At 58.1% G+C, this 25,083-nt stretch overlaps 2 protein-coding genes across 2 annotated transcripts; both read left to right on the top strand.

The window, feature by feature from the left end:
* The first annotated feature begins 1,346 nt into the window (after window positions 1-1,346).
* SIDT2 (SID1 transmembrane family member 2) lies at window positions 1,347-17,768 on the top strand. Its single transcript, XM_055423077.2, has 26 exons — window positions 1,347-2,065; window positions 3,791-3,912; window positions 4,179-4,343; window positions 4,445-4,490; window positions 4,910-5,011; window positions 5,120-5,203; window positions 5,893-5,992; window positions 6,187-6,252; window positions 7,175-7,268; window positions 7,626-7,678; window positions 8,675-8,746; window positions 8,877-8,957; window positions 9,992-10,098; window positions 10,407-10,480; window positions 10,567-10,633; window positions 11,112-11,185; window positions 11,331-11,454; window positions 11,679-11,796; window positions 12,589-12,725; window positions 12,945-13,053; window positions 13,288-13,364; window positions 13,536-13,582; window positions 13,855-13,960; window positions 14,815-14,925; window positions 16,153-16,266; window positions 16,341-17,768. The coding sequence occupies exons 1-26, from the start codon at window positions 1,883-1,885 to the stop codon at window positions 16,401-16,403; spliced, it is 2,496 nt and encodes an 831-aa protein (XP_055279052.2). The 5' UTR covers window positions 1,347-1,882; the 3' UTR covers window positions 16,404-17,768.
* Window positions 17,769-19,726: 1,958 nt separating this feature from the next.
* On the top strand, window positions 19,727-25,062 carry TAGLN (transgelin). The gene is made up of 5 exons (XM_055423085.2): window positions 19,727-19,856; window positions 23,289-23,480; window positions 23,597-23,774; window positions 24,036-24,138; window positions 24,481-25,062. Exons 2-5 carry the CDS (start codon window positions 23,301-23,303, stop codon window positions 24,623-24,625), a joined length of 606 nt encoding a protein of 201 aa, XP_055279060.1. The 5' UTR covers window positions 19,727-19,856; window positions 23,289-23,300; the 3' UTR covers window positions 24,626-25,062.
* Window positions 25,063-25,083: the final 21 nt, after the last annotated feature.

Consider the following 25,083-nt stretch of genomic DNA (forward strand, 5'->3'; position numbering starts at 1 on the left):
CTGACTCTTTGTGACCCATAGACTATAGCCTGCCACGCTCCTCCGTCTGGAATTCTCTGGCAAGAATACTGGAGTGGGTTGCCATTCCCTTCTCCAGGGGATTTTCCCAATCTAGAGATCAAACCCGGATCTTCCACACTGCAGGCAAATTCTTTACCATGTGAGCTACCTGGGAAGCCTGTAATTCAAAGATACTCATTACTAAATTTCATGCATTTGTCAATGTTTTTCTATGTATTTGGAAAACTTACTGTTTATATAGTGTCATATCCTGAATTCTTTGCTTGCATATTCCTTAAAGTCTTAGGCGTCACTTTCCATGGCTTCATGATAATAGTACACTTAACCACTCCTTCATTGTGGACATTTAAGCTGTTTCCTTTAGACTGATGCTAAAGCTGAAACTCCAATACTTTGGCCACCTCATGCAACGAGTTGACTCCCTGGAAAAGACTCTGATGCTGGGAGTGATTGGGGGCAGGAGGAGAAGGGGACGACAGAGAATGAGATGGCTGGATGGCATCACCAACTCGATGGACATGAGTTTGAGTGAACTCCGGGAGTTGGTGACAGACAGGGAGGCCTGGCGTGCTGTGATTCATGGGGTCGCAAAGAGTCGGACACGACTGAGAGACTGAACTGAACTGAACTGAAGTATCACAGTGATAAGCATATTTGCCCACACAATTTTTTAATCTGTATTTCTTATTTCCTTAGAATAGTGCCCCAGAAGAGGAATTACTGAGTCAAAGAGTGTAAAGCTCTTTAAGCTTCTTAAGATATGGTGCAAAAATAATTTGTAGAAAAGGTTTCACCAATTTAGAAAGTCACTGTCTTTCAATGAGCTTTGCAGCTGCCTCATCAGAGAGAAAGGCAAACATTGAAGGCATCTTTTGAAGCTATGTGGCCGCTTCAGGGAGGCGAGAGTGTTCCTCTGGAGGTTCTGTCTGGGCTCCCCCTCCGCGGGCTGTTTCCTAGTTCTTAGAAATTTTTCTTTTCTGAGGATCATTGGGAGGAAAAAAAAAGGCCCAGGTGTGTTAATGGTAATGGCAGCGTTGAAGGGGTGAGGGTAATCCTTATATTTGAGAATGAGAATCTGTCAACGAGAATCCAATTCTTGGAGATCCTTCACGGAGCCATCATCTAATCCAAAGTGACCTTTCAGAGACGGGAAAGATAATGAAAGAGGAGGCGGCAACAGGATAGGAGTGGGAGAAGGCCTCCAGCTGGAAAGCGGCGGCCCCTTTAAGACCCAATTCGAGCCCTGGCCCTTTAAATCCGTGTCAGTTTCCCCTGACGTCAGCGGGCGGGCCGCAGTCCCTCTGTTTACCGCCCCGCGGCGTCGCTCACTCCCCGGAGTTCTGAGCGCCGAAGCCGCCGCGTCTGCCCGCCCTTAAAGGGCCGGCGCCCGAAAGAACTGGCGGCGCCGCGCGGCGTCGGGTCGCTACCTCCCATCACGCCCCTCACCCTCAGGCTGTCCGCCCCTTCGCGGTCGGCCCGGCCGCCGGCTTCCCGTCCCTCCCTCGCTCCCCCTTCTCCCAGGCGGCGTCTCTAGGATCCCAGCAACCAGCCGCCTCCCGGCTGTCACATCCCCGGCGGGCGCCCACCGCGTCTGCCGGCCGCGCTCGGCCCCCGGCGAGCTGGGGCGCCTTCCTGAGGCCCGTCGCCCTTCCCCCGGCCCTCCCGCCCCCAGCCGCCCCGTCCCCTCCCTGGTCCCTGAGAGCGCCTCTGCGGTTCCAGGGAGGGGACGCTTCCTAATCTCGGGCCGGGGTTAAAGTTCTGGTCCTGGTGAGATGCTGGAAGCTGCGGCCCAAGCCCCAGCCCGCCCTGGAGGTGTCCTGTCGCTTGCCGCCGCCGCCGCCGCTGCCACCCTGCCGGGGCCATGTTCGCCCTGGGCTTGCCCTTCTTGGCTCTCTTGGTGGCCTCGGTCGAGAGCCATCTGGGAGTTCTGGGGCCTAAGAACGTCTCGCAGAAAGACGCGGAGTTTGAGCGCACCTACGTGGATGAGGTCAACAGCGAGCTGGTCAACATCTACACCTTCAACCACACCGTGACCCGCAACCGGGTGAGGGAAGGGGCTGGGCTCCGGGGCTGGTGGCGAGTGGGGCGAGCCAGCCGACCAGGGCTCTGTCAGTTCCCAAGAACAGCGGCCCCTCTGGGTTTTCCAGAACCACACTGGACCCTCTTGCCAGCAGTATCCTCCTGTGCTGGGGATGTTTGTTCTGAAGCTACCCGGGACGGGTTTCTTAAGTTGCCTCATTCCCCCCTTCTCTTTTTGATCACTTCCTTTCCATCAGCTGTAGTCTGAGCAGGACTGGCCTCGCTCCCTACCCAACACCCAGAATCTTGACAGTGCTGTGGGTTGGGAGCAAGGAAGCAGGTTTGCTACTGGGCTTGGCTCAGAAAACCCCAGGAGAATGAGACTGACCCAAGCTGAAAGGCTCTGCCCAGGGGTTGGGGGTTGCTTATGGCTGAGACTCCCTGGGGAAATGAATGCAGGACTTTCCAGGCTGCTGTAACTGCTGGGACCTTCCCAGCCCTCATCCTCCCTTGGAAAGCCAGATGGCCTTGTAAATTGAAGGTGGTGGGGATACAGCCAACCCCAGGGTGGGTGGGAGAGGAGAGGGAGTTTGCCTACCATGGAGAAGCTTCCCCACCCTGCTTTCTCTTTCATTTCCTCCCCACCTGTGAGCTGAGCACCCGACACAGCTGGGTCTGGGAGGTTCAGACCCAAGGTGGGGCTGAAATTGGGAGAACTCTTGCCCCAGCCTGGCTGATGGTCTCCGACTCAGCTCTCAGCAGGACTGGATTTACTAAGAAGTAGTGGGGTTCAGAATGAGAATCTGATTTTTTTTTTCCAGAATAGGCAGGTATTAGCTTTCGATGGCAGGCCAGGGTCTGCCTTCAGTGCTTGGTTCTCTGAAGCTTGATCTCATCCAGCTTCGAGTCCTGTCTCTGTTTGCCCCCACATGTGGGGTTACCCTGAGGGTTGTGGCCTCTACCCCTCAGGGGAGTGCTGTTCTGAGTTTGGGTTTCAGCAGCCCAAAAACAAGCATTCCCAAGATTCATTTAATTTTATTCTTTTTCCTTAAGCTCTGAGTGTCCTATATCCTTTCCTTCATAGTGCCAAGAGTGGCCATGTCTCCATTTAATATAGAGGGGGTAAGGTGAGGCTCAGAGATGTGAAGTGACTTTTCCGGCTGAGGATAGAAGTTGGCCTTCTTGGCTTTCAACAAGTCCTGTTTCCCCACCTCCCTGTGTGTGGCCTCTGGCCACCAGATGAGTCGTGGAATAGCAGTGTTCCTGACTCACAAGGAAGGAGGCTGCAGAGCACTCTTGCTCTCCTGTGCCCCTCCGCATGCACATGTGTGTACATGCATGTGTGTACGGGCACATGTGCACACCATGAACTTTCACAGAAGTGGGGTGTCCTGGGGGATACCTCAGGTCTCCATTGTGATTGCTGTCCTCTCTTCTAAGTCTCTTCTGGACCCTGGGGGCTGCTCTGGCAGAAGCAGTGTGTGTGTGTGTTAGTCACTCAGTGGTGTCCAACTCTTTGCAACCCTGTGGACTGTAGCCCACCAGGCTCCTCTGTCCATGGGGTTCTCCAGGCAAGAATACTGGAGTGGGTTGCCATTAGGTATCTCCCCAGCCCAACCCAGATGGGAAAGCACAGAGTGGTCTATGGAGCAAGGGTAGAGGTCACTGTCTCTGGAGCCATGTGTTCCTCGTGACAGAAATTAGAGCCACCATGGGCTTGACCAAAGGGCATTTCCATGTCCTCCTGTAGACGGAAGGTGTGAGAGTGTCCGTGAATGTCCTGAACAAGCAGAAGGGTGCTCCTTTGCTGTTTGTGGTCCGCCAGAAGGAGGCGGTGGTGTCCTTCCAAGTGCCCCTGATCCTCCGAGGGATGTGAGTAGGACCTGGGTGGCGGTGGGGTGTGGCGGTGGGTCTTCTCAGGCCAGGCCTTGATCAGAACCTCACCCGGACCCTTGTCCAAGGCCTCTGACCACCCTGGCACCCCTCTGTTTCTCCTCCCAATCCCCTGAGACAGGAGGCTGGTCAGCCCAGCAGGGGTGGGGTAAGGAGGTAGTGGGACCAGGGTGGAGGAATCGAGGGCCCTGTTCCCCTGGAGTGGCAGGACCGCAGTCACGTCCTGACTCTGCCTCGGGCCACAGGTTCCAGCGCAAGTACCTCTACCAAAAGGTGGAGCGAACGCTGTGCCAACCCCCCACCAAGAACGAGTCCGAGGTCCAGTTCTTCTACGTGGATGTGTCCACCCTGTCACCAGTTAATACCACCTACCAGCTCCGCGTCAGCCGAATGGACGACTTCGTGCTCAGGTCTGCAGGGGAGAGGGAGGGGGCGTGTGGGACTGTCCTCCTCCCCAAGTTCTGGGAGTGATGGTGCTGGGGCGGGGGGGCGGCTCTTCTCTGCCCCACAGGACCGGGGAGCCATTCAGCTTCAACACCACGGCAGCGCAACCCCAGGTAAGACCTCCCTGTCTACTACCTCTCAGGGGGAGAAATGGGGAAGCTTGAACTTTGGAGGTGGGGGCGGCCAGCAGTCTTTGCCAGGAGTTTCAGGTTGGCTGTACTCTCCATGGAGAATTCTATAGAGATGGGAGCCCTGGCCCCACGGTGGTGGGGAACAGACAGCCTGGGACGCGCAGAGACATGGGGCTGGATGGCCATCTCTCCTAGTTGCCTCTTGGGCACTGTCCTGCATGCCCAGCTGAGGTTGAGGGGAGTGGTGTGTGGGAAATGGGGCTGCTGCTTGTGGTCAGGGCCTCTCTCTGCAGAGAGTCTCCACTGCCCAACCCTGGGAGGATTCACACCCTTCCCTTCTAGAGGGGCCAAGAAAGCATCCTCACGGGATGGGGCTCTCCCTGCCCTCCCTGTGCCCTCAGTACTTCAAATATGAGTTCCCGGAAGGAGTGGACTCGGTCATCGTCAAGGTGGCCTCCAACACAGCCTTCCCCTGCTCAGTGATCTCCATCCAGGATGTGCTGGTGAGTCAGCGACCCTTTCGCTCCCCACCAGTGGAGCGCCTGGCTGCTGAAGAGAGGGCCCAGGGCCCAGGACCCTGTCCATCTGTCCCTGCTCTCCTCCCCCTGCAGTGTCCTGTGTATGACCTAGACAACAACGTGGCCTTCATCGGCATGTATCAGACGATGACCAAGAAGGCGGCCATCACCGTGCAGGTAGGCAGTGCATGTGGCCCGACGGGGGATGCGGCCAGGTGATTAGCCTTCCTCAGCCTTGCCGCTTTGCCCCTGTCCCATTCCTAACCTGCCATAGGACTGAGTCTCGGTGTGCCAGTCCCCAGGACTTTGGGTCTCCTGGTATTTACAAGCACTGAATCTCAATCCCTTTATGGCTATCACGTCTGCCCCGTTCCCTGCAACTGGCTGGTGATGAGGGCTGCTCTTGGCAAAGGCTAAAACCTGTGCTGGGGCCAGGGAGGGGGAGGCGTATGTTCACCTCATGACATCTAGTCGTGCAGCTGATGGAGGCACCGTGATCCCTCCACTTTTTCTTCTGACTGATGCTCAAACTGTAGTAGGGCCCCCATGGCTTCCACGATGGTGGGCATACCCACATTTGCTCACCTGGCAATAATGTAGGTACTGGGTTTGGGCTCTGAAGTCAGATGATCCTGGCTGTATCACTTACTGGCAGTGTGACTCCAAGCTAACATCCAACAGGGATGATGATAGTACCTACTCATGAGGATCTTTATGAGGATTAATTAAAATAATATACATGCCAAGTGTTCAGCATAGTGTCTGTTCAGAAGAGGGTGGGGATGGTGATGACAAATGGTGATGGTGATGTGATGACAGCAGTCGTCCTCACCACCGTCACCATCATCATCGCCATCATCCTGCAGCGGAAGGACTTCCCCAGCAACAGCTTTTACGTGGTGGTGGTGGTGAAAACTGAAGACCAGGCCTGTGGGGGCTCCCTGCCTTTCTACCCCTTTATAGAAGGTACATTTTGTGCCCTGGGCCTGGCTGGGGGTGGAGAGGGCTTGGGCTCTTCCTGGGAGGTAGAAGAGCCTGCATGGCTGTTGGATCTGATAGGATATAGGTTTTTGGCCCTAGACTCGTCCAGGCCTGATCCCACCAACTCTACCCAAGCTCCAGGCAGACGCTTGTTTGCCATTTTGACATTTTACTTCCAGATGAACCGGTCGATCAAGGGCACCGCCAGAAAACCCTGTCCGTGCTGGTCTCGAGAGCTGTCACGTGTGAGTGTGGGTGGCTGAGTGGGGATGGCCTGGCTTCTGGCTCCTCTTTCAGGCCTGGGGTAGGGAGTGTTTTCTGAATGGGACGGGTGAGGAGGACCTACCCGAGCAGGCTGCCAGGGTAGGAAGAAGGAGTATTCTTGGCAGACTTCATGATGGGAGTGCGGTGAGTGCCAGTGTAGCGTACTTTGGAGCATCCATGAGTGAAGAGATTGCAGGACTGAGTTCTAGATCTGTGTCTGCCTTTATTGGCAGGGTGATTTCATTGAGCCTCAATTTCCCCATCTCTATAACAGAAGTACTAGAATCTCTCAGTCTTTGTTAGTCTCACTAAGTCGGTTCAGCAAAACTGGTAGGTCTTACAAAATCGGTAGGAAACTTCTCGGCCTTTAGTCAGACTCAATAAATATTTACTGAGTGATTGAATAGAGCCCTTTGTAAAGTAGAACATATAAGATAAACATAAAAGATTGTGACGGGAGGGGAAAGAAGCTGCCTCTCTGGACGCAGAGCCCTTACTCAGCACGTTTGTCTCAAGCCCCTTCTGCGTGCCCAGGGCGGGTGCTCCACCTGTGGTCCTTAGGGCACCCCTGCCTAGAGCCCGCTGCTCTGTAGGATGCTGAGGGCTGTGAGGAGCCCAGGACGGTCTCTGTGGGAGGGCAGGGTGGAGAAGGCTTCCTAGGGGATGCAGCGCCTCACCTGTGCTTTCAAGATTAAGTCAAGGAGAAAGAACTAGAAGAGAAAGTTCTAGCAGAAGGAGGTGCACGAGCAGACAGGAGCCATGTCGAGTCTGGTGTATTACCTGCACCGGCTGGGCCATTCCACCGAGGGGAGAGGTGGGAGAGATGAGGCTGGGTCCCGTGTGCGGTGCCAGGCAGGCTTGGAAAGCGCTGGTCTGTTTCCCTGCCCGCTCTCCTCCCCACAGCGGAGGCCTACGTTGGCGGCATGCTCTTCTGCCTGGGCATATTTCTCTCCTTCTACCTGCTTACCGTGCTCCTGGCCTGTTGGGAAAACTGGAGGTAAAGTGGAACCGCTGGACCCTCTCCTGCTCCAGGGTGGGTCAGGCAGGGGATGTTGGGGAAATGGCCTGGCCGGATCTGAGCGCCCCTGGATAAGCTCCCTCCATGGGGCACAGGAGGGCGGGTCCCAGTGAGGGTCTCAGGTCCCTGGGCCTCTCCTCTGGAGACCAACCCCTCCCCCTCAGCCTTCTTCCCCAGCAGGGAGACCCCACATTTCTTCCAGCCTGGGAGGACCCCTGGGGTTGTGGAGGGAGGCCAGGGCTGTGGGATGGAGAGGGTGGAAGGTGGGCCGGCCCCCCGCAGAAGACGGTGCCTCCTCCTACTCTTCTGCTTTGCCTCTGGATTCTGTCCCTGCAGGCAAAGGAAGAAGAGCCTTCTGGTAGCCGTGGACCGAGCCTGCCCAGAAAGCGGTACCTGCAGAGGGTCTGGGTGGGGAGGGCTGTCTGCTTTGTGGTGTGGAGGGGGTCGCGGTGGATGGTTCCCTTGGGGGCTGGAGGAGGCAGGGGCTTTGGGATGTTCAGACCGGCAGTGCAGGTGGGAACGGGGCTGGGGCGGAGGGCCTCTCGGTCTCTGACACGCCTGTTTGAAAGGCCGTCACTTGATTCATGGTGCCGGGGTCTGCGCTCCTGGTCTGCCGCTTCAGATAGCACAGCTCACCTCATATGGGATTATTAACCTTTCGTTCTCTTTCCCTTTCTTCTATCCCGCTCTCTCTATCCTCCCTCCTGCTTGGGACCTTCTCTCTCAGCTTCTCTTCTTGGTAAGCCCCAGGCGCTGTGGGCAGAGGAGCTGGCATCCAGAGTGGGCGGGAAAGGGAAGTTTTTCAGGGGGGGTCTGTGTGGGACTCAGGCCGGCGATGTGGGCCTGTCCTTGCTTCTGGTAACTTAGATGGTCAGTTCCTTGACATTGCAGTCTCTCTAGCAAGGACAGCGGAGAAGGCAATGGCAAGCCACTCCAGTACTCTTGCCTAGAAAATCCCATGGACAGAGGAGCCTGGTGGGCTACAGTCCATGGGGTCGCTACTAGTCGGACAAGACTGAGCAACTTCACTTTCACTTTTCACTTTCACACGTTGGAGAAGGAAATGGCAACCCACTCCAGTGTTCTTGCCTGGAGAATCCCAGGGATGGCGGAGCCTGGTGGGCTGCCGTCCATGGGGTCGCACAGAGTCGGACACGACTGAAGTGACTTAGCAGCAGCAAGGACAGAGGGGGTGAATGTTTCCACTGGGGCAGGTAGTGGTGGTGGTGGGAGAGCACCGTGTTTGCTGGAATGATAGCTGCTTGTTCTTTGCTGCCACCATGGTCCTTGGTATCTCTCTTTTCTGGAGACTTCCTGCCCTCTTCTCCCTGGCTTTCAGCCTCTCTCAGCTCCCAAGGCTAAGGGTCCCTGACTTCTCCCTGCAGGTCACCCTCGGGTCCTGGCCGACTCCTTTCCTGGCAGCTCCCCCTATGATGGCTACAACTACGGCTCCTTTGGTAGGTGTCAGGGCCCAAGCTTGCTGGTCACCACCTCCATTGGCCTCCTCAGCGCCCCCTGGGGTTGGGTCCAGGGCCACCTGCCCTGAGGTCTCTTCTACTGGCCTCACCACTTACGATTCCCCTGCAGAGAACGGTTCTGGCTCCACCGGCTCCACCGACGGTCTGGTTGACAGCACGGGCCCCGGGGACCTGTCCTACAATTACCAGGGTGAGTGGGCCAAGCGGGCAGGGCTGTGTGATGCCGGGCTGGTGCTAGCTGCTGTTGCCTCCTCTGCCAGCTGCTAGAACCAGGGAAGGGCTTGCTGTCTCCCTGCCTCCTCCTCCCTAGTCTCTTCCTCCTTGGCCCCCGCTTCCCCGGTAACTCTCCCTTTCCTTTGAAGGGCACGACCAGTTCAAGCGACGCCTCCCCTTTGGCCAGATGCGGCAGCTGTGCATTGCCATGGGTAGATGTGGGCAGGGTGGGCGCTGCTCTGCCAATCAGCTGCTGTCAGGGTGGTTGACTGGAGCCAGGAGGCTCGAGGACCAGAAAGATGCTTCGTGCACGGCTTGCCCGTCTAATGCCGATAATTGCTAGCTCGTGTGTCTTTTGAAGTAAGCAGGCACCGGCCCCTGATGCTGGTGGGCTGGCACCCCCGCTATCCCCAGGCCAGATGTTGGTCGGCTGCTGTGTTTCCCAGAGCCTCTCTTGCTGGCCTGCTGGGGTTCGTGGGCAAGGGTGTTACGGCCCAGCCTCTGGGGGTTTTGGTCAGCAAGGGTGTGCGAGGAAGCTTCTGATGACGTGAGAAAAGAACAGGATGATGTAGCTGGTGCTGTTCTTAGAGGCAGCCTGTCATCCTTGCCTGCACCCCAGGGCCCACTGGGTCTTTTCCCAGCGGGGGCCACGGCAGTGTCTTCTCAGAACCCACACGACTGGGCATCTTCTAATCAGCATGACTTCTGCTGATTCGCCTCTGCTGCTCGTGTCTGGGGCCTGAGGTCTGCTCAGTGTCCTGGCCTGGAAGCCAGAGCCCAGTGAGGGCCAGGGCTTGAGCGGTCCCCGCTGGGTGGACTGTTTGCAGAGCCCATCCTGGCTCCCCTCCAGGACTCGGGAGCCCCTGAGGCCTCTTCCCCAGGCCTGAGCCAACCTCCACCCCCACTCTGAGCCCACAATTTGCCTCATCCCACCACCTAGAAATTGTGACAGTTGCCCCAGACTCTGGGTTCAGTGCCCACCTGGTAACCCTTTCCCACTTTCCTCCCCAGACCCTGTGTGCACTCGGCCACGACTGGACTCCATGAGCTCCGTGGAGGAAGATGACTATGACACTCTGGCCGACATCGATTCAGACAAGAATGTCATTCGCACCAAGGTGTGAGCCCAGGAGGGCTGGCCCTGTTAACAAGGAGGCGAGAGTCTATGTTCAGCCCCACATAGGCCCCCTGCCCCCACCACCCCCCAGCCCGTGGCATGTTAGGAAAGCAAAGGGAGAGAGCTCTGTTAGGGCAGCATAGCTTCCGGGGACACTGACTCAGCTCCCAGGCCTCTGGACCCTCTGAAACCCTGCCCGCCAGAACCCTGGCCAGTGGGAGGGAGGCCCCCCTTGTCCTCCTCTACCGGGGCAAGAGGGCCTTCCAGGGCGGTGGGGCAGGGGGCTCACTCCAGCTTCTCCCCACGTAGCAATACCTCTACGTGGCTGACCTGGCGCGCAAGGACAAACGTGTCCTGCGGAAGAAGTACCAGATCTACTTCTGGTGAGTGGGTGTGGCGGGACAGGGTGGTGGGGTCTCGGCTCTCTTTCTGGGTGCTGCCAGCTCACCAGCGCACTCCCGCTCCCCAGGAACATCGCCACCATTGCCGTCTTCTACGCCCTTCCCGTGGTACAACTGGTGATCACCTACCAGACGGTGAGCGGGCGGGGCCCCGGCTAAGTGCCTCTGCGCGACTGCCACAGCCTCTGGGGCGTTGCCAGGCAGAGCCTCCCAGCCTGAGGCTCCAGAGCAAGCCCCGGTCCCAGGGTCCCAGTCCCAGCTCCCACTACCAGGTGGGTGGCCTTGAGCAAGTCCCTCAGCCTCCCTGAGCCTCAGTCGGTTCATCTGCCTAATGGGGGCAGCATGGTAGCCCTGCTGGCACCTCCCCCGGTTTGTGGGGGTTTCATGAAACGGAAGTGGTGAGAAAGTCTCAGTTTCCCTTCCCTCTTCTCTGCCGTGGGGCAGGAACCTCAGTCATGGCCATGCCTCGAGAGTTTTCAGCCGCACCTAGCGAGGAGAGCAGTGACTGTACTAGAAGCGGGGCTCGCTGGTGGTGAATGCGGGTCGGCTGTGGTCTGAGTCAGGAGAGTTAGCAGCTCCCCCTTGCCCCACCCTGTTCCCGCTCCCACTGCAGGTGGTGAATGTCACAGGGAACCAGGACATCTGCTACTACAACTTCCTCTGTGCCCACCCGCTGGGCAACCTCAGGTGGGAATCGTCTTGCGAGGCCCCCTTCTCTGTCTCTCAGTGAACCGGTGCGAGGGGCAGGGGCTCTGTGAATGCCCACCTCTCGGGTGGGGAAGGGGCCCAGGGCCTGAGGTCGAGACAGTGCGCCCCGTGTCGCCCCTTCCAGCGCCTTCAACAACATCCTCAGCAACCTCGGGTACATCCTGCTGGGGCTGCTCTTCCTGCTCATCATCTTGCAACGGGAGATCAACCACAACCGGGCCCTGCTGCGCAACGACCTCTGCGCCCTGGTGAGCAGCCTGGCCGCCCCGCCCGCCCAGGCCTCACTCCAGACCCTTGCCAGCAGGCGTGACCCTGCGCAGCCCAGCCCTGCCCATCAAAGCCCAGCCCTTCCTGAATCACTCTGTCCCCTTCCCACTCCTCTCTCGTGATCACCCTCTTCAGGGCCCCTTCCTTCCTCCTTTCCCACCTCACCGCCTCACCTCTCTCTCCCTTTGCTTCTCCCCCCCGACAGGAATGTGGGATCCCCAAACACTTTGGCCTCTTCTACGCCATGGGCACGGCCCTGATGATGGAGGGGCTGCTTAGCGCTTGCTATCACGTCTGCCCCAACTATACCAATTTCCAGTTTGGTGAGTGGGGCCTCTCTCTTCACTGGCTGAACCTGGAACAGGGACCTGCCTGACTTTGCCCTCCCCACTCACCTGCAAGGATTGAGATCCCCAAGATGCAGCTGTATGGGAGACTCTAGGGCTGGAGAACTTGTGTGAACCTACATCCTGTTGTTGCTTACTTACTAAATCTTGTCTGGCTCTGCAACCCCATGGACTGCAGCACGCCAGGCTTCCCTGTCCTTCACTACCTCCTGGAGTTTTCTCAAACTCATGTCCATTGAGTTGGTGATGCCATCCAACCATCTCATATTCTGTCACCCCCTTCTCCTCCTGCCTTCAATCCTTCCCAGCATCAGGGTCTTTTCAAATGAGCTGGCGCTTCACATCAGGTGGCCAAAAGTATTAGAGCTTTGGCTTCAGCATCAATCCTTCCAGTGAATATTCAGGGTTGATTTCCTTTAGGATTGACTGCTTTGATCGCCTTGAAGCTTAGCGTGTAGAAAATTGGCATCTGAGTGCTAATTCATGCATCTATCAAGTCTTTTCTGTGGAGAAAAAGATAGCTAAGACACAGTCCCTAGTCTCAGGGTGCTTGGACTGAGTTGTCCTTGTCATCAGGGGAAGTCAGACTGTGGGTGACAGCCAGGGGGCAGCAGTGTGGCGTGGCAGGGACAATTAAGGAGCTGGAGTTCAGGTGCCAGGCTGCCACCAGCTCGCTCTGTGGCCATGACGAGGTGTGGGGACTGGGTTCCATGCCGGGGCTCAGTGGAGGTTTCCGCAGCTCATGGCCACATCCATCCCTCCACCTAGACACGTCGTTCATGTACATGATCGCGGGGCTCTGCATGCTGAAGCTCTACCAGAAGCGGCACCCAGACATCAACGCCAGTGCCTACAGCGCCTACGCCTGCTTGGCCATCGTCATCTTCTTCTCTGTGCTGGGCGTGGTGAGGCCCCGGCCCACTCTGCTCACCTGGAGGACAGGTGCACGCGTGTGCACACACCCCCGGCCACCACCCCTGCTGGAGAGACCCCTGCTCCCTCCCTCAGGCGCCCTCCCAGCCTGGCACACTGCCAGCCCAGCTCCCCCAGAAAAAGGGCAGGCTGGGGCGGAGGGAGGGGGCTTCCCCAGCGTTCCTCAGCCCTGCCCTCGGGGGCCCCCACAGGTCTTCGGCAAGGGGAACACAGCGTTCTGGATCGTCTTCTCAGTCATCCACATCACTGCCACCCTGCTGCTCAGCACACAGCTCTATTACATGGGCCGCTGGAAGCTGGGTGAGCACTTGCCCAGGGCCTGCTGGGGTTGGGGGCCTCGGGGACCTGGCCTCACAGGAGACTTTGGGGCTCTGCCCTCTCATGGAGACCCCGGAAGAATCACCGGGCACGGAATTCATGAGGCCTTGGCACAGCTGTGTCCCCGAAGGCCCTGGACCCTCTTGGCTGGCGCAGCGCAGGGGCCGGGACAAAAGGGTGCCTGCCTGGGCCTTTGAGCACCTTCCCTTCTCGCAGACTCGGGGATCTGCCGTCGCATCCTCCACGTGCTCTACACAGACTGCATCCGGCAGTGCAGCGGGCCTCTCTACGTGGTACCTGCCCAGCTCCCGGCCCCTCCTGTCTGCACGCCTTCCTCCAGTGGGGGGTGGGGGGTGGGCGGGGCAAAGTTGATTGCTGGGGGTGGGGAGGGGTGGGGGCCGCTGACTCGGGCCTCCTTCCGCTTTTCGCTGGTTTCTCAGGCCCATGTCTCTGCTTCCCTCCAGGACCGCATGGTGCTGCTGGTCATGGGCAACATCATCAACTGGTCGCTGTGAGTCCAGCCATCACCTGCGTCCCTGGGCTGGGTGGGCAGCTGCGGACTTGGCCAGCCGCTGGCTCCTTTGGGGGCTGTGGACAAATATGGGCATGAGAGACGGGGGGCCCAGGAGACAGGTGTTGGCCCCTGGGGTTCTAGAATCTTATGTGGGCCTCTGAACCCCGCCCCACATCCTCATAAAACACAGGGTAGGGGCGGGCGCGGGGGAGCCCCTTCCTTGCTCTTGGCGGTCCCCTGCTTCACTGGCTCATCCTCCCTCCTGCCAGGGCGGCCTATGGGCTCATCATGCGTCCCAACGATTTCGCCTCCTACTTGTTGGCCATTGGCATCTGCAACCTGCTTCTTTACTTTGCCTTCTACATTATTATGAAGGTGAGCGGGTAGGGCTGAGCCTCCTCCGCCAGCCGAGCCAGCGCTCTGCTTTGAAGAGAGGGACACAGACACTGCCTGCCTGGGGCAGCACCAGGAGGGAGGGGTAATCTTTCTGTCCGTCGCCATCTGTCCCTCTCCATCCACTGAGTTTTGAGGAGGGGAGAGGCTAGTCCCTTCCACCACTCCCTGGAAGCCCACCACATCCTCAGACCTGTTTCCTGAGCCCCTTCTGTAGTCTCAGTACGGCCCACGAAACTGGTAGTACTTCAGGACACAGCTGGCAAGAGTCCCGTTGAGCACAGAAAAGCTTGAGCTGGGGCTCTCTGAGACTGTGGTGGGCTTGGGTCTCTGAAGGCCAGCGGCTTCCCCAGGGCCCTTGTGCCATCCAGTGTGAGAGGAGGCCCCCAGTTGTACCCCCCAGCAGACGGGCACACGGAGGCCCAGCCAGGGTGGACCTCAGGGGTGAGGACACCCGGCTGCCAGTGTGGGGACAGGTGAGGCCCTGGGGTGATGGGATGAATCCGAGAAGGCTTCCTAAAGGGTCCATCCTGAATGCCTGGGAAGCGGCTTGAAGGGCAGGGGGGAAGTGGGGCGGGGCCTCAGGCCGGTCTCTTTAGTACTCCCCCAGTGGGGCGGGGCCTCAACCTGGTTGTGCTCCCCCAGGGGGCGGAGCCTCAGACTGGTCTCCAGCCCCTGCTCCCCGGGTGGGGCGGGGCTTGGTTGGTTGTGCTCCCCCAGTGGGGCGGGGCCTCAGGCTGGTCTCCCCCATGCTCCCCCGGTGGGGCGGGGCCTCAGGCTGGTTGTGCTCCCCCAGTGGGGCTGGGCCTCAGGCCGGTCTCTCTGTGTTCCCCCAGCTCCGGAGCGGGGAGAGGATCAAGCTCATCCCCCTGCTCTGCATCGTTTGCACCTCGGTGGTCTGGGGCTTCGCCCTCTTCTTCTTCTTCCAGGGCCTCAGCACCTGGCAGGTGAGTCGTCCTCCTGCTACAGGCTCATCATGAGCCCACAAACAGGCCTCTTTTCAAACCTGTTTGTGAGCATTGCCAGTGCTCTTTAACAGCCACTTTCACATTTAATCCTCCTGTCATTGACCTTACCAGCGTGGAGGTATCCCCATTTTACTAATGCGGCAGCTGGGGCTCAGACAGACAAGTGACCTGCCCAGGGTCACACAGCCAGTGGTGGCAGCTGGCTTTTGAAGCCAGAGATGTCAGGTTCTTCCCTCTGCTCACAGGGCACCTGCTGTGATCAGAACTAAGGCTGGCAGGATCTCTGCCTTTGAAGCAATTTTATTTATTTTTGGTTACACGGCACAGCTTGTGGGATTTTAGTTCCCTGACCAGGGATTGAAGCCAGGTCCTAGGTAATGAGCGTGCAGAGTCCTAACTACTAGACCACCAGGGAAGTCCCCTTTGAAACACTTAAAAATCTAGTTCCAGGGACAGAGAGACTAAGTTCCTGGCTTTTCTCTGCAGTATGATGCACAAGATGAAGGGTAACAGGACAAGTGAGGGGATGTGTCGGAGGCAGAAAGACTTCTGTGAGTTAGGAGGTCCAGGAAAGCTTCTTAGAGGAGGTGGACCTTGCTCTTGGCCTTAAAGACTCTGGCCCAGAGGCACCATGACTGAGCCATGAGACGGAGGCAGCTTTGGGGTCAATGATGCATTCGCTTGGGAGCGAGTGGAGACGGTGAGCTCCTTGAGGACAGACCAGATCTCTCTTGGTCATCTCTGCAGCCTCAGCGTGTGGCACAGACAGTCCTCAGACACAGTCCAGCCAGTGCTGGCTGGAGAGAGGCTGGGGAGAGAGCGTGGAGGACCATGCGGTGCAGGTGATGGCTACTGTTGTCCTCGGGTTTGTCTGACCTGACTTGAGTGTTTTGGAGAGAAAGTGAGCTGGAAGAAGCCCTGGAGGACTGATTGGCGCAGGGGGCGAGGTCTAAGGCAGGGAACCAGTTAGGAGCCTTTGGTGACCTGCTAGCTCTGCAAGGGAATCAGGACCAGTGCCCTTAGGGAAAAGTTTGCAACTAAAGGCCAGTTCTTAGATGTGGGAGATAAGGCAAGGGGTGAGCCTGAAAGAGGGTGCTCCCTGGCCTGAGGCTGGGGCTGGCATCAGAGGTGCTCTCCAGTGGATGGGAGCAGGTCTGGCTCAGCCTCGCCCGGGCAGTGTCAGCAAGCAGTTCTGTTCCTCTCCAGAAAACCCCTGCAGAGTCGCGGGAGCACAACCGGGACTGCATCCTCCTCGACTTCTTTGACGACCATGACATCTGGCACTTCCTCTCCTCCATCGCCATGTTTGGGTCGTTCCTGGTAGGTGGGGGGACTGGACAGGAGGCAGAGGGGGCCTCCCATCCCTTGCTTGATTCCGCACTCACCCCCCCCAGGTGTTGCTGACGCTGGACGACGACCTGGACACCGTGCAGCGGGACAAGATCTATGTCTTCTAGGGGAGCTGGGCCCCCTTACTTCTCTCATGGAGCCCAGAGCTCCTCTGCCTCACCGCCCGGAGGTTCCATAGTGCCAGGAGCCTGAGTCCCAGCCCTACCGCCCAGTGCCAGGGGCGGTGGGACAGCGAGGTCCAGACCAGGCTTGGGCCTGGGACAGTCACAGGGTGACCTTGAGCCTTGCTCCTGCCCTCTGCCAGGAATGAGGCCTGTGCCCCTTGAACCCCAAATGTTGGCCAAACTGCTGCTTTCTTCCCAGTGTTGGGGCCTTCCATGGGTCCCCGTCCATCAGCTGTCCGATTGGCGTTCTGCAGAAGGAACATTCATGGCTTGCGTTTTGGCCGTCCTTCCCCTTCCCCCTTGGCCTGGACCCGAAGCCCACCCTCCTTGCCCGAGCTTCCACTCCAGGGCCCCCAGTTTGGGGCCCAATTCTCTATCTTGTGCCAGAGTTCACTCCACTTCTCCTGGGTCTGCGCCTGCCTGCCATCACTGCCCTCTCTAGTCAGCCAGGATGGATGCAGCTGTTGGATCTGGGGGGCTGGCCTGCTGGTGCTGGGCTTTTGGTGCTAAGGCCTGCAAGGGATCCTGGGCAGCGCTGCCGCCTCCCTCTGACCTGCACTCAGGGCTGGTTCTTTAGCAACGAGGAACAAAGCCCGCAGCGTGGGAACGGCCTGTGATTGAAGAGTTGAATTCGGAGGTCTTTAATATGCCGTCAGCCCCCAGACTGATGATGGCACCAAGTGACTGATGTTGGCAACCAGGATTGGAAGGAAAAAGCAACCCACTCCTTTCCTTCCTTTCTCTTTCCAGGCCCTTAGTCCTGCCAAGCCCCATTTGCGGGCCTTTCAGTGCCATCTGACACTGCCCAAGAATGTCCAGGGGCGAAGAAGGGGCGTTACAGAGAGCACAGCTCCCCCACGGCCACAGGAGCCCCAGTGCCTATCTTAGGGGCTCAGGGAAGGGGCTTGCCCTTCCCCTGTGTCCCTGGTCCAGCCTCACTCCGGGACACAGGGCTGGCTTCTAAGTTTCCGCCCAGTCTTCGGCCAAGTTCTTTGTTACACACACATGCACACGTACGAAACCTTGAGTTTACACTGAGTTGCCCCAACTCGGGTTCCCCTGGCTGCTCTTTCGCCCTGCCTGGTCTCTTCCAGATGCCAAGGTTGGGGAGATCAGGCCAGGCCTCGGCCTTGGGGATGGGAATGTGTTTTATTCTCCTCAACTTGTTTTTATAGGTCTCCCTCGGGCTGGGGAGAGGCGGAGGGTCTGGATCTTTTTTCAGAGCTCCATTTAATGTCTGTTTCCATGCTATGGTTGCATTTCTGTTTTCTATGAATGAGTTTGCATTCAATTAAAGAAACAACCAGATGCAGTCCTTGGGCCCATCTCTGCTTCCTCTTTCTGGATAGGAATGTTGAGAACGAGAGCTGGGGCCAGGCTCCTCCATTTCTCAGCTCTTCTGGTCTGCCTTTCTCTTCCAAGCCCCAGTCCTGTTGGGGCAGTCCCTTGACAGCCTCATGTTTTTTCTCTCCTTTGAGCAATGGCATCAGTTCACTCAGCCTTTACCAGAGGCCTGCTCTGTGCCAGGCGCCATGAGAGTGGAGAGGATCATGTAGCGAAAAAGCTGTAGCTATGCCATTTCACCTGGCAAATGGGGGCAGCCTCTGCCCACCTGGTTCCCAGCCACCAGTCAGGCCAGCTTCACTTCTTACCTGAGTCCCTCTTGGCGCTGCAGGCACAGGGCAGTGCTCCCTCACCTGACTTGAATGGACAGGTGGTGCTTAGGGAACATGAGATGGAGTGGATGGTGGGGGAGTGGGCACTGCGCAAGCTCCAAGAGGGGGGACCTTCAAGATGACCCTGGAAGGCTATTTAAATTTCGGCAACCTAAGGAGGACAAGATGCGGGGCGGGGCGGGGCGGGGGTGTCGGGGGGGTGCGGTGGTGGGGCGGGCTTGCGATGAGGAACCTGGTGGATTAAGGACGCAACTGAAAGCCTAGAGGTCTCTTAAGCGGCTCCCTAGCTCCTCTCCCTGCTCTTCCCCGCAGATGCCACTGGGGGGCACTGTACTTCACTGCTAGGCTCTGGCGGCCCGAGCTGGTTGTGCAGGAAAGGCCTTTCCTAGTGGTGCCGGGTGCAGTGTGTGGTAGGAGTATTAGCTCCTCCCTGCCAGGCTGCCCAAGGATGGAGTGGTGCCACAGCAGGCAGCCCAGAGCCCCCACCGGGTGCCCCTTACCTTTCTTCACTTCCTATCCTTCGCTGAAGCGAGATTTGAGCGGGTCTCCTTCCTTGGGTGATGGGGTCGTCTGTTTTCCAGAGGAGGTAGAGATTGTTTGAAAAGGAAGTGGGGCGGCTTCCCTAGTGGTCCAGTGATTAAGACTCTGCCCTTCCACTGCAGGGGGTGCAGGTTCGATCCCTGGCTGGGGAATTAACATCCCACATACAATTAAAATGTCACATGCGGAGCAGCACTGGCCATAAATACATAAACAAATACATTTAAAAAAAAAATAAGGAGGGAGGGATGATAGAAGTCTGAGCCTCCAACCCCAGTGTGGGTGCCTCAGGCCCTGCAGACCCTCTGGATTGGACTGAACTGTTGCTGAACCCTCCAGTCCCACCCCCAGCTAAGGCGTGTGATTTAAGACGCCCCGCCCGCCCCAACTGCGAACTGTCAATCTGAGCAGGTGCAGATGGAAGGGTGGGTCTGCCGGCCTCTCTGGCTCCCGCATGGCTGGGGGTCGGCAGGGATGCCCAGGTTCTGCCTCTCAAGACTCACCACGTGGCCTTGGGTAAGACGCCTTCCGAGCCTTTGTCTCCTCATTTGTAAAATGGGAGAGTAATTATGCTGCCATGATGCAGCTGTATCAAGTGAGCGCGTTTGCAAAATGCCTGGCACGTAGCCTGGTCCTCGGGAAAGGTGAGCTCCTGTCTCCAGCAAGAGCTAAAAGCCCCAGGAGGAGAGAGTGGCTGGTTAGTCCCCCACAAGCCTCAGGGAGGGGTCCCCCAACCTCTTTCACTGTACAGCCCCTCTTGAATTTCCCCCTCCCCGCAAACCCGGAGGCAGGGAACAGTGTCAGAGGAACAACCCTAAGTCCAGACGGCAGGGAAAGCCTTCGTGGTCCTGTCCATAAAAGGCTTTTCCCGGCGGTTCCCCGCCGGCAGCGCGGCCCCGCCCCCGCCGGCTCCATCCCCAAAGCACGCAGAGAATGTCTCGGGCAGCCCCGGTAGACTGCTCCAGCTTGGTGTCTTTCCCCAAATATGGAGCCTGCGTGGAGTCACTGGGGGAGCCGGGGGTGGGGAAGGAGCCGGCTTCCTCTGGACAGGAGGCAGCGGGGGGGAGGCTGACATCACCGCCGTGGCAGCCCTTTAAACCCCTCACCCAGCCAGCGCCCCATCCTGTCTGTCCAAGTCCAGACAGAGCTCACGCCTTCCCGAGAGCCCCGAGGAACCCCTGTAAGTGCATTTGTCCGGGGTCTGGAGGGGAGTTGCGCTGGGGCTCAGCAGTTGGGAGGTCGCAGGCAGAACTCTCAGACTCCCAGGCAGGGGGAGTCCCACCCTCTTCGGTATACACTCCCCCCCTCCACCTGCAGAGGTGGTCCTAGCTTGCTTGGTGGGAGGGGGTTACTAGAGTCCTGTACCTCTTAGACTGGGCAGCCCTGAACCCAGTTGAGATGCCCAGGGAGACTTGGCTGGTGCAGAAGGACTCATGGTGGAAACCTGGGAACCTGGAGTCAGGGAGGCGCCCCATTTTCAGCCATAGTCACCCTATGTGTGGTGTGATGGGCTCAAAGATGGAGTCAGTTTAGACCCAAGGCTTATTGTCTGCTATCCAGCCAGGCCAGGAGGATGTTGGAGGAGGTGGGGGGTATGTGGTACACCAGGACTGGAGCTCAGTGTCCCTCTGCTGGGTCCCCAGGTCCTGAGCAGCCTGGGAGAGGCCCTGGGTAGCCACTGAGGAAGTGCGAAGGACCACAAAGCTCTTGTCTTCTGGAACTGGCCAGGGTGGCAGGATGCGGGGACAGTAAGAGACCCGCCTCTCCAGTCACACATCTACCTCCATGCCCTGAGGGGGAGGTCACCCACCAGCAGAGGATGGGGGTGGCCTGCCAAGAGCCTTGGCGTGATGGCCTGGGCAGTGCAGACAGGGCCAGGCAGGGCCTTCTCCTGAGGTCTGGCGTTTCCTTTACTGGTTGTTTTTCAAAGAGTAGGTGGGTAGGACAGGTCTCCCCTGACCCCAGAATTTAGTCAAGCCACCGCTCCTGTGCACTATGTTTTGTTTGTTCTGAAGACAGAGGGGCACAGCAGTCCAGCAGAGAACCCTGGTTTTCCAGGTTCCTGCTGAGAGGAGCTGCCCCCACCTCTTGGCAGCTGGGCTTGTTTTTTTTCCTCTGGGGAGGGGAGGCTGATGGAGCCACAGGGCGGGGGTGGGGGGTCAAGGCAGAGCCTCAGGCTCCCTGTCCATCCTGTCCTGGGATCGTTTGCCTGGAAAGACCCTGGGTGGGCTGCTCTCTCTCCTCGCCCCTCCCCTCCCCAGCAGCTCCGAGGTGGGAATTTGTCAGAGGACCTGGCAGGATTCTTCTCGGAACCCTTGCTTTCAGACTCTCCACCAGGAGGGAGGAGGGTGGGGGTGGGGTGTCTTTCATCCCCCTCCCTGGTTCTGATCAAAATCCAGATGTTGTCTCCAGATCTTGGGGCTGCAAGTTTGTGTCCTTGTCACTGTGAGCCCTGCCACCTTGACTGTCCTGAATCTCCTAAGGCTGGAAGCTGGGGGTGGGAAACGCACTCTGCTTGGCCCCTGTTCCTCATGGACCCAGTGCGAGGTCTGGGGGGGATGGGGCAGAAAGGGGGTGCAGAGGGGAGGGAAACGCAGGACACGGGAGGTAGGGGCTGAGGCCCGGACCATGGGGGTGCCTCCTGCCTGCCTGGGATGGTGCGGTGAGAGCCCATAGAAGGGAGGGTGGGAGGCCTGGGGGAAGGACATGGGCTGGAATCCCCTGGTCCCAGCTGCTGGTGTGTCTTGACCCCAGTTCTTCTCCCAGGAGTCCTCGGGAAGCAGGGATGAGACACAGCGGGGTGGGGGAAGGGAGGGACTTGGCCTTTGGGTTCTTTGGCACCACTGGCTGGGATGCTCTGAGAACCACATCCTCAGAGGTGGTCCAGCCCTCACTTTACAAATAAGGAAGCAGACTCAGGGAGAAGTGAGGGGTCAAGTGGCTGGAATTTAGAGGAGCCTTTCTCTTGTTTTCTTCTCCCATACTTTGCAATCCCCTCAGGGAATATGATTATGAAGAGGGTTGGAGCCTGGAGCAGGAGAAACTCTGTTTTTTACCTCTGGTCAGGGGCTGGCTTTCTTGGGTCACTACCAGGAGACCGGCTCTGGGAGCAAAAGACCAACGTTTTGAGGAACTCCATTGAGGGACAGGCCGTGTATTGTGTCGTCACAGATGAACTTCTGGAATGTTCCCAGTTCTCTGGGGGTAGATACATTATCCTCCCTGCACAGATGGGACATGAGAGCTCAGGAAAGCCATCAGCCATGGGGAAGGAAGGGCCGGGCAAGTGGGTTTTGGCAGCTTAGCTGGGACCCTGTGAGGTGATGATGTCCACTGCCTTCCATGGGAGTGGGGAGGAAGAAGGGCTCAGCTCTGACAGGAGAGGGAGTTGGGGGAACATGGTAGTGACTGCCTCCACCCTCAGACCATTCTCTCCCTCCCAACCTCTGACCTCTCGGAGGCCAGGGAACAGTTTGGCCTCATTTGATTCCTCTTTCAAAGGACTCTTCCAATGAGCTGTGGAGCCACATGATACCTGAGGCCAGCTCAGATTCCTCCTGACCAGCCACACCCAAGCCTGCCCAGCAGCCTCCCTGCTTGGCCCTGCTCTCACTGCTTCCCTGCCACTTGTGGGCACTCCTGAGTGGGGCCAGCCCTGGGCCCTAGGGCCACAGGTTGGGGAGGGCTTCCCTGCTCTGCTTGGCAGATGCTGGGCTCACGTTCCTGGAGAACTCCAGCTTCGTGGTTATTCAAGCTCCCACAGTGGTGAGAACCTCAGGTCACCAGGCAGGGCGGTGGGTGCCCCAGCTGGCAGCCCTCGCACATCTGGCTCCTCTGGGGAAATGTAGCTTCTTGGCCAAAAGCTCCTGGGCTTTGCTGGCTTCCTAGCCCTTACCAGGGGTGGGGAAGCTTCAGCCTCTATAGCTGAAAGCTGGAGGCTGAGCTGAGCTGGCAAAGAGAGGAGTTTTGGGGTTCCTGCTTCTGGGAGAACTGCGAGTTGAAGGGACCCCCATAACTTCAGGCAGAGACACCTAACCACCTCACACCTCACTGGACAAAGAGATCTGCTGGCTTCATTTTGAGGGTCAATGTGGTCTCTTCCAAAAGACCTCTCCAGTGCCTCTGTCACCAATCTTAGCAAAGAAAGGGTGCTCTAGACCAGGGATTGTCAAACCCATAAATGCAGCCTGTCATCTGTTTGTGTAAATAAAGTTTTATTTGAACCCACCCATGCTCACTTGTTTACATCCTGTCCAAAGCTGCTTCTATGCTACAGTGGCAGGGACTTTATGGCCTGCAAAGCCTAAAATATGACTGTCAGTAAAATGACTATCTGGTTACTTACCAAAACAGTTTACTAACTCCTGCTCTAGACTGCCAAAGATCTAGTCTCCAAGTTCAGAGAGGCTTCCTGGACTGAGGGGATGAGCTAGCTCAGGTGAGTGCCGTGGAAACAAAACCAGGAAGCAAGGGGAGGTAGATAAAGAGCTAGAGTGGTCTCCCCACTCCCCAGACCCTCAGAGCTGGAAGACAAGACCTGCCAGGCACCGGTGACAGCAGAGCTGTTCTCTGACTCCCTGACCCCCTCCCTCTCTGGCCTGTGCTGCTTTAGTTCCCCGCCAACATGGCCAACAAAGGTCCTTCCTATGGCATGAGCCGGGAAGTGCAGTCGAAAATCGAGAAGAAGTATGACGAGGAGCTGGAGGAGCGGCTGGTGGAGTGGATCGTAGTGCAGTGCGGCCCCGATGTGGGGCGCCCAGACCGTGGGCGCCTGGGCTTCCAGGTCTGGCTGAAGAACGGCGTGGTGAGTGACACCTGGGGCAGGGGCCAGGGGTCGTGCCATCGTGCCGGCATCGTGGGGCAGGGCCCCCCTCACCCCCACTCCAAGCTGAGTGCTCAGCTGCCTTCTTCGCCTGGCAGATTCTGAGCAAACTGGTCAACAGCCTGTATCCTGATGGCTCCAAGCCAGTGAAGGTGCCCGAGAACCCGCCCTCCATGGTCTTCAAGCAGATGGAGCAGGTGGCTCAGTTCCTGAAGGCAGCTGAGGATTATGGCGTCACCAAGACTGACATGTTCCAGACCGTTGACCTCTTTGAAGGTAGAGAGAGAAGCCAGGTGGATGAGGCAGGTGGACAGGAGGCGGAGGCAGGGACGTGGGATGATCAAACCTGCCACTATGGTGGGTCTGCACAGCAGGAGTGGCTCACGCCAGGAGAATCCCATACCCACAGTGGGATCTCTGCACCCCCTTCGATTTCAGGACCAGCTTTGCCCCCGGGTTGGCCGTCTTTCTGAGGGGCGCCAGGCTGGCTCTGCCTTGGATTCTGTTTATACAGTCCCTCCCCCATCCTACTCACAGGCAAAGACCTGGCAGCGGTGCAGAGGACCTTGATGGCCCTGGGCAGCTTGGCAGTGACCAAGAATGATGGACACTACCGTGGAGACCCCAACTGGTTTATGAAGTACGTGGCCACCAGGGGTTCCCTGAGCCCTAAGCTTGGGTTTCTACAGGAGGCGGGCTAGCCAGTTAGTGCAGCGATTACAGGAAGCAGAAAGCCAGGAAAGGTACACAGTGAAGGTCCAGGGTGGGGGTAGGTGGGTCCATAGTCCATCTTGACTCCTCCCTTTCTACCCTCCTATCTGAGAGTCTTCCCAGCCCGTGCTGCAGGGTGGCTACAATAAGGAAATGAGAGCAGTGAAACGCGGGAGGGGATGGCATCGGGCTGGGAAGTAACAGAGGAAACCAAAGGCGGGTGGAAACACACAGTCCCGGCAGGTCTCTGTCCTGGTTCCTCCTCTCCTAGGAAAGCCCAGGAGCATAAGAGGGAATTCACAGAGAGCCAGCTGCAGGAGGGCAAGCATGTCATCGGCCTCCAGATGGGCAGCAACCGAGGGGCCTCGCAGGCTGGCATGACGGGCTACGGGCGGCCCCGGCAGATCATCAGTTAAGAGGGCGAGGGCCGGCGCCCAGCCCCGCCTTTGCCCAGCTCGCTGGCCACAGCATCCTGCCTCGCCTGCCTCACACCCAGCTGTGTAGTTCCTTCAGCCCCGGCCAAGCTTCGAGGCTCCGTCACTGAGCAGAGGTGACTGCACTTGGGCAGCTCGCCCCCACCCCTCAGCCTCAGCCCAACTCCTGACCCCAAAGCACTGCTCCCCCGGCCCGCCTCCAGCTCCCCCACCAGCTCTGCCATCTCCCCATCCTGGGCTGAGCAGGGGGGACATGGGCTGGCGATAGCCTGGGCGTGGGCAAGTCCACTGTCCTCCTTGGAAGCAGATGCTCATAGAAGGAGACCCAGCCCAACCTCCCTTGATTTTTTTTTTTTGCTGGAATATTTGGGGGGTTGAAATTCAAAAAGAAAAAAAAATATACATAAATCTTTTTCTCAGGCCTGGCTGCCAGAGTCTGA

This window comes from Moschus berezovskii, chromosome 14, assembly GCF_049115385.1.
Source record: "Moschus berezovskii isolate FMDL1 chromosome 14, NW_MosBer_1.0, whole genome shotgun sequence".
Taxonomy (NCBI): domain Eukaryota; kingdom Metazoa; phylum Chordata; class Mammalia; order Artiodactyla; family Moschidae; genus Moschus; species Moschus berezovskii.

Excerpts from the sequence above, each read along its gene's own strand:
- SIDT2 (XM_055423077.2), top strand. The coding sequence starts at position 1,883 with ATGTTCGCCCTGGGCTTGCCCTTCTTGGCTCTCTTGGTGGCCTCGGTC. Across the intron at positions 5,204-5,892 it reads AGGCGGCCATCACCGTGCAG|CGGAAGGACTTCCCCAGCAA; the intron begins GTAGGCAGTGCA and ends ATCATCCTGCAG. Across the intron at positions 6,253-7,174 it reads GGTCTCGAGAGCTGTCACGT|CGGAGGCCTACGTTGGCGGC; the intron begins GTGAGTGTGGGT and ends TCCTCCCCACAG.
- TAGLN (XM_055423085.2), top strand. The coding sequence starts at position 23,301 with ATGGCCAACAAAGGTCCTTCCTATGGCATGAGCCGGGAAGTGCAGTCG. Across the intron at positions 23,481-23,596 it reads TCTGGCTGAAGAACGGCGTG|ATTCTGAGCAAACTGGTCAA; the intron begins GTGAGTGACACC and ends TTCGCCTGGCAG. Across the intron at positions 23,775-24,035 it reads GACCGTTGACCTCTTTGAAG|GCAAAGACCTGGCAGCGGTG; the intron begins GTAGAGAGAGAA and ends TCCTACTCACAG.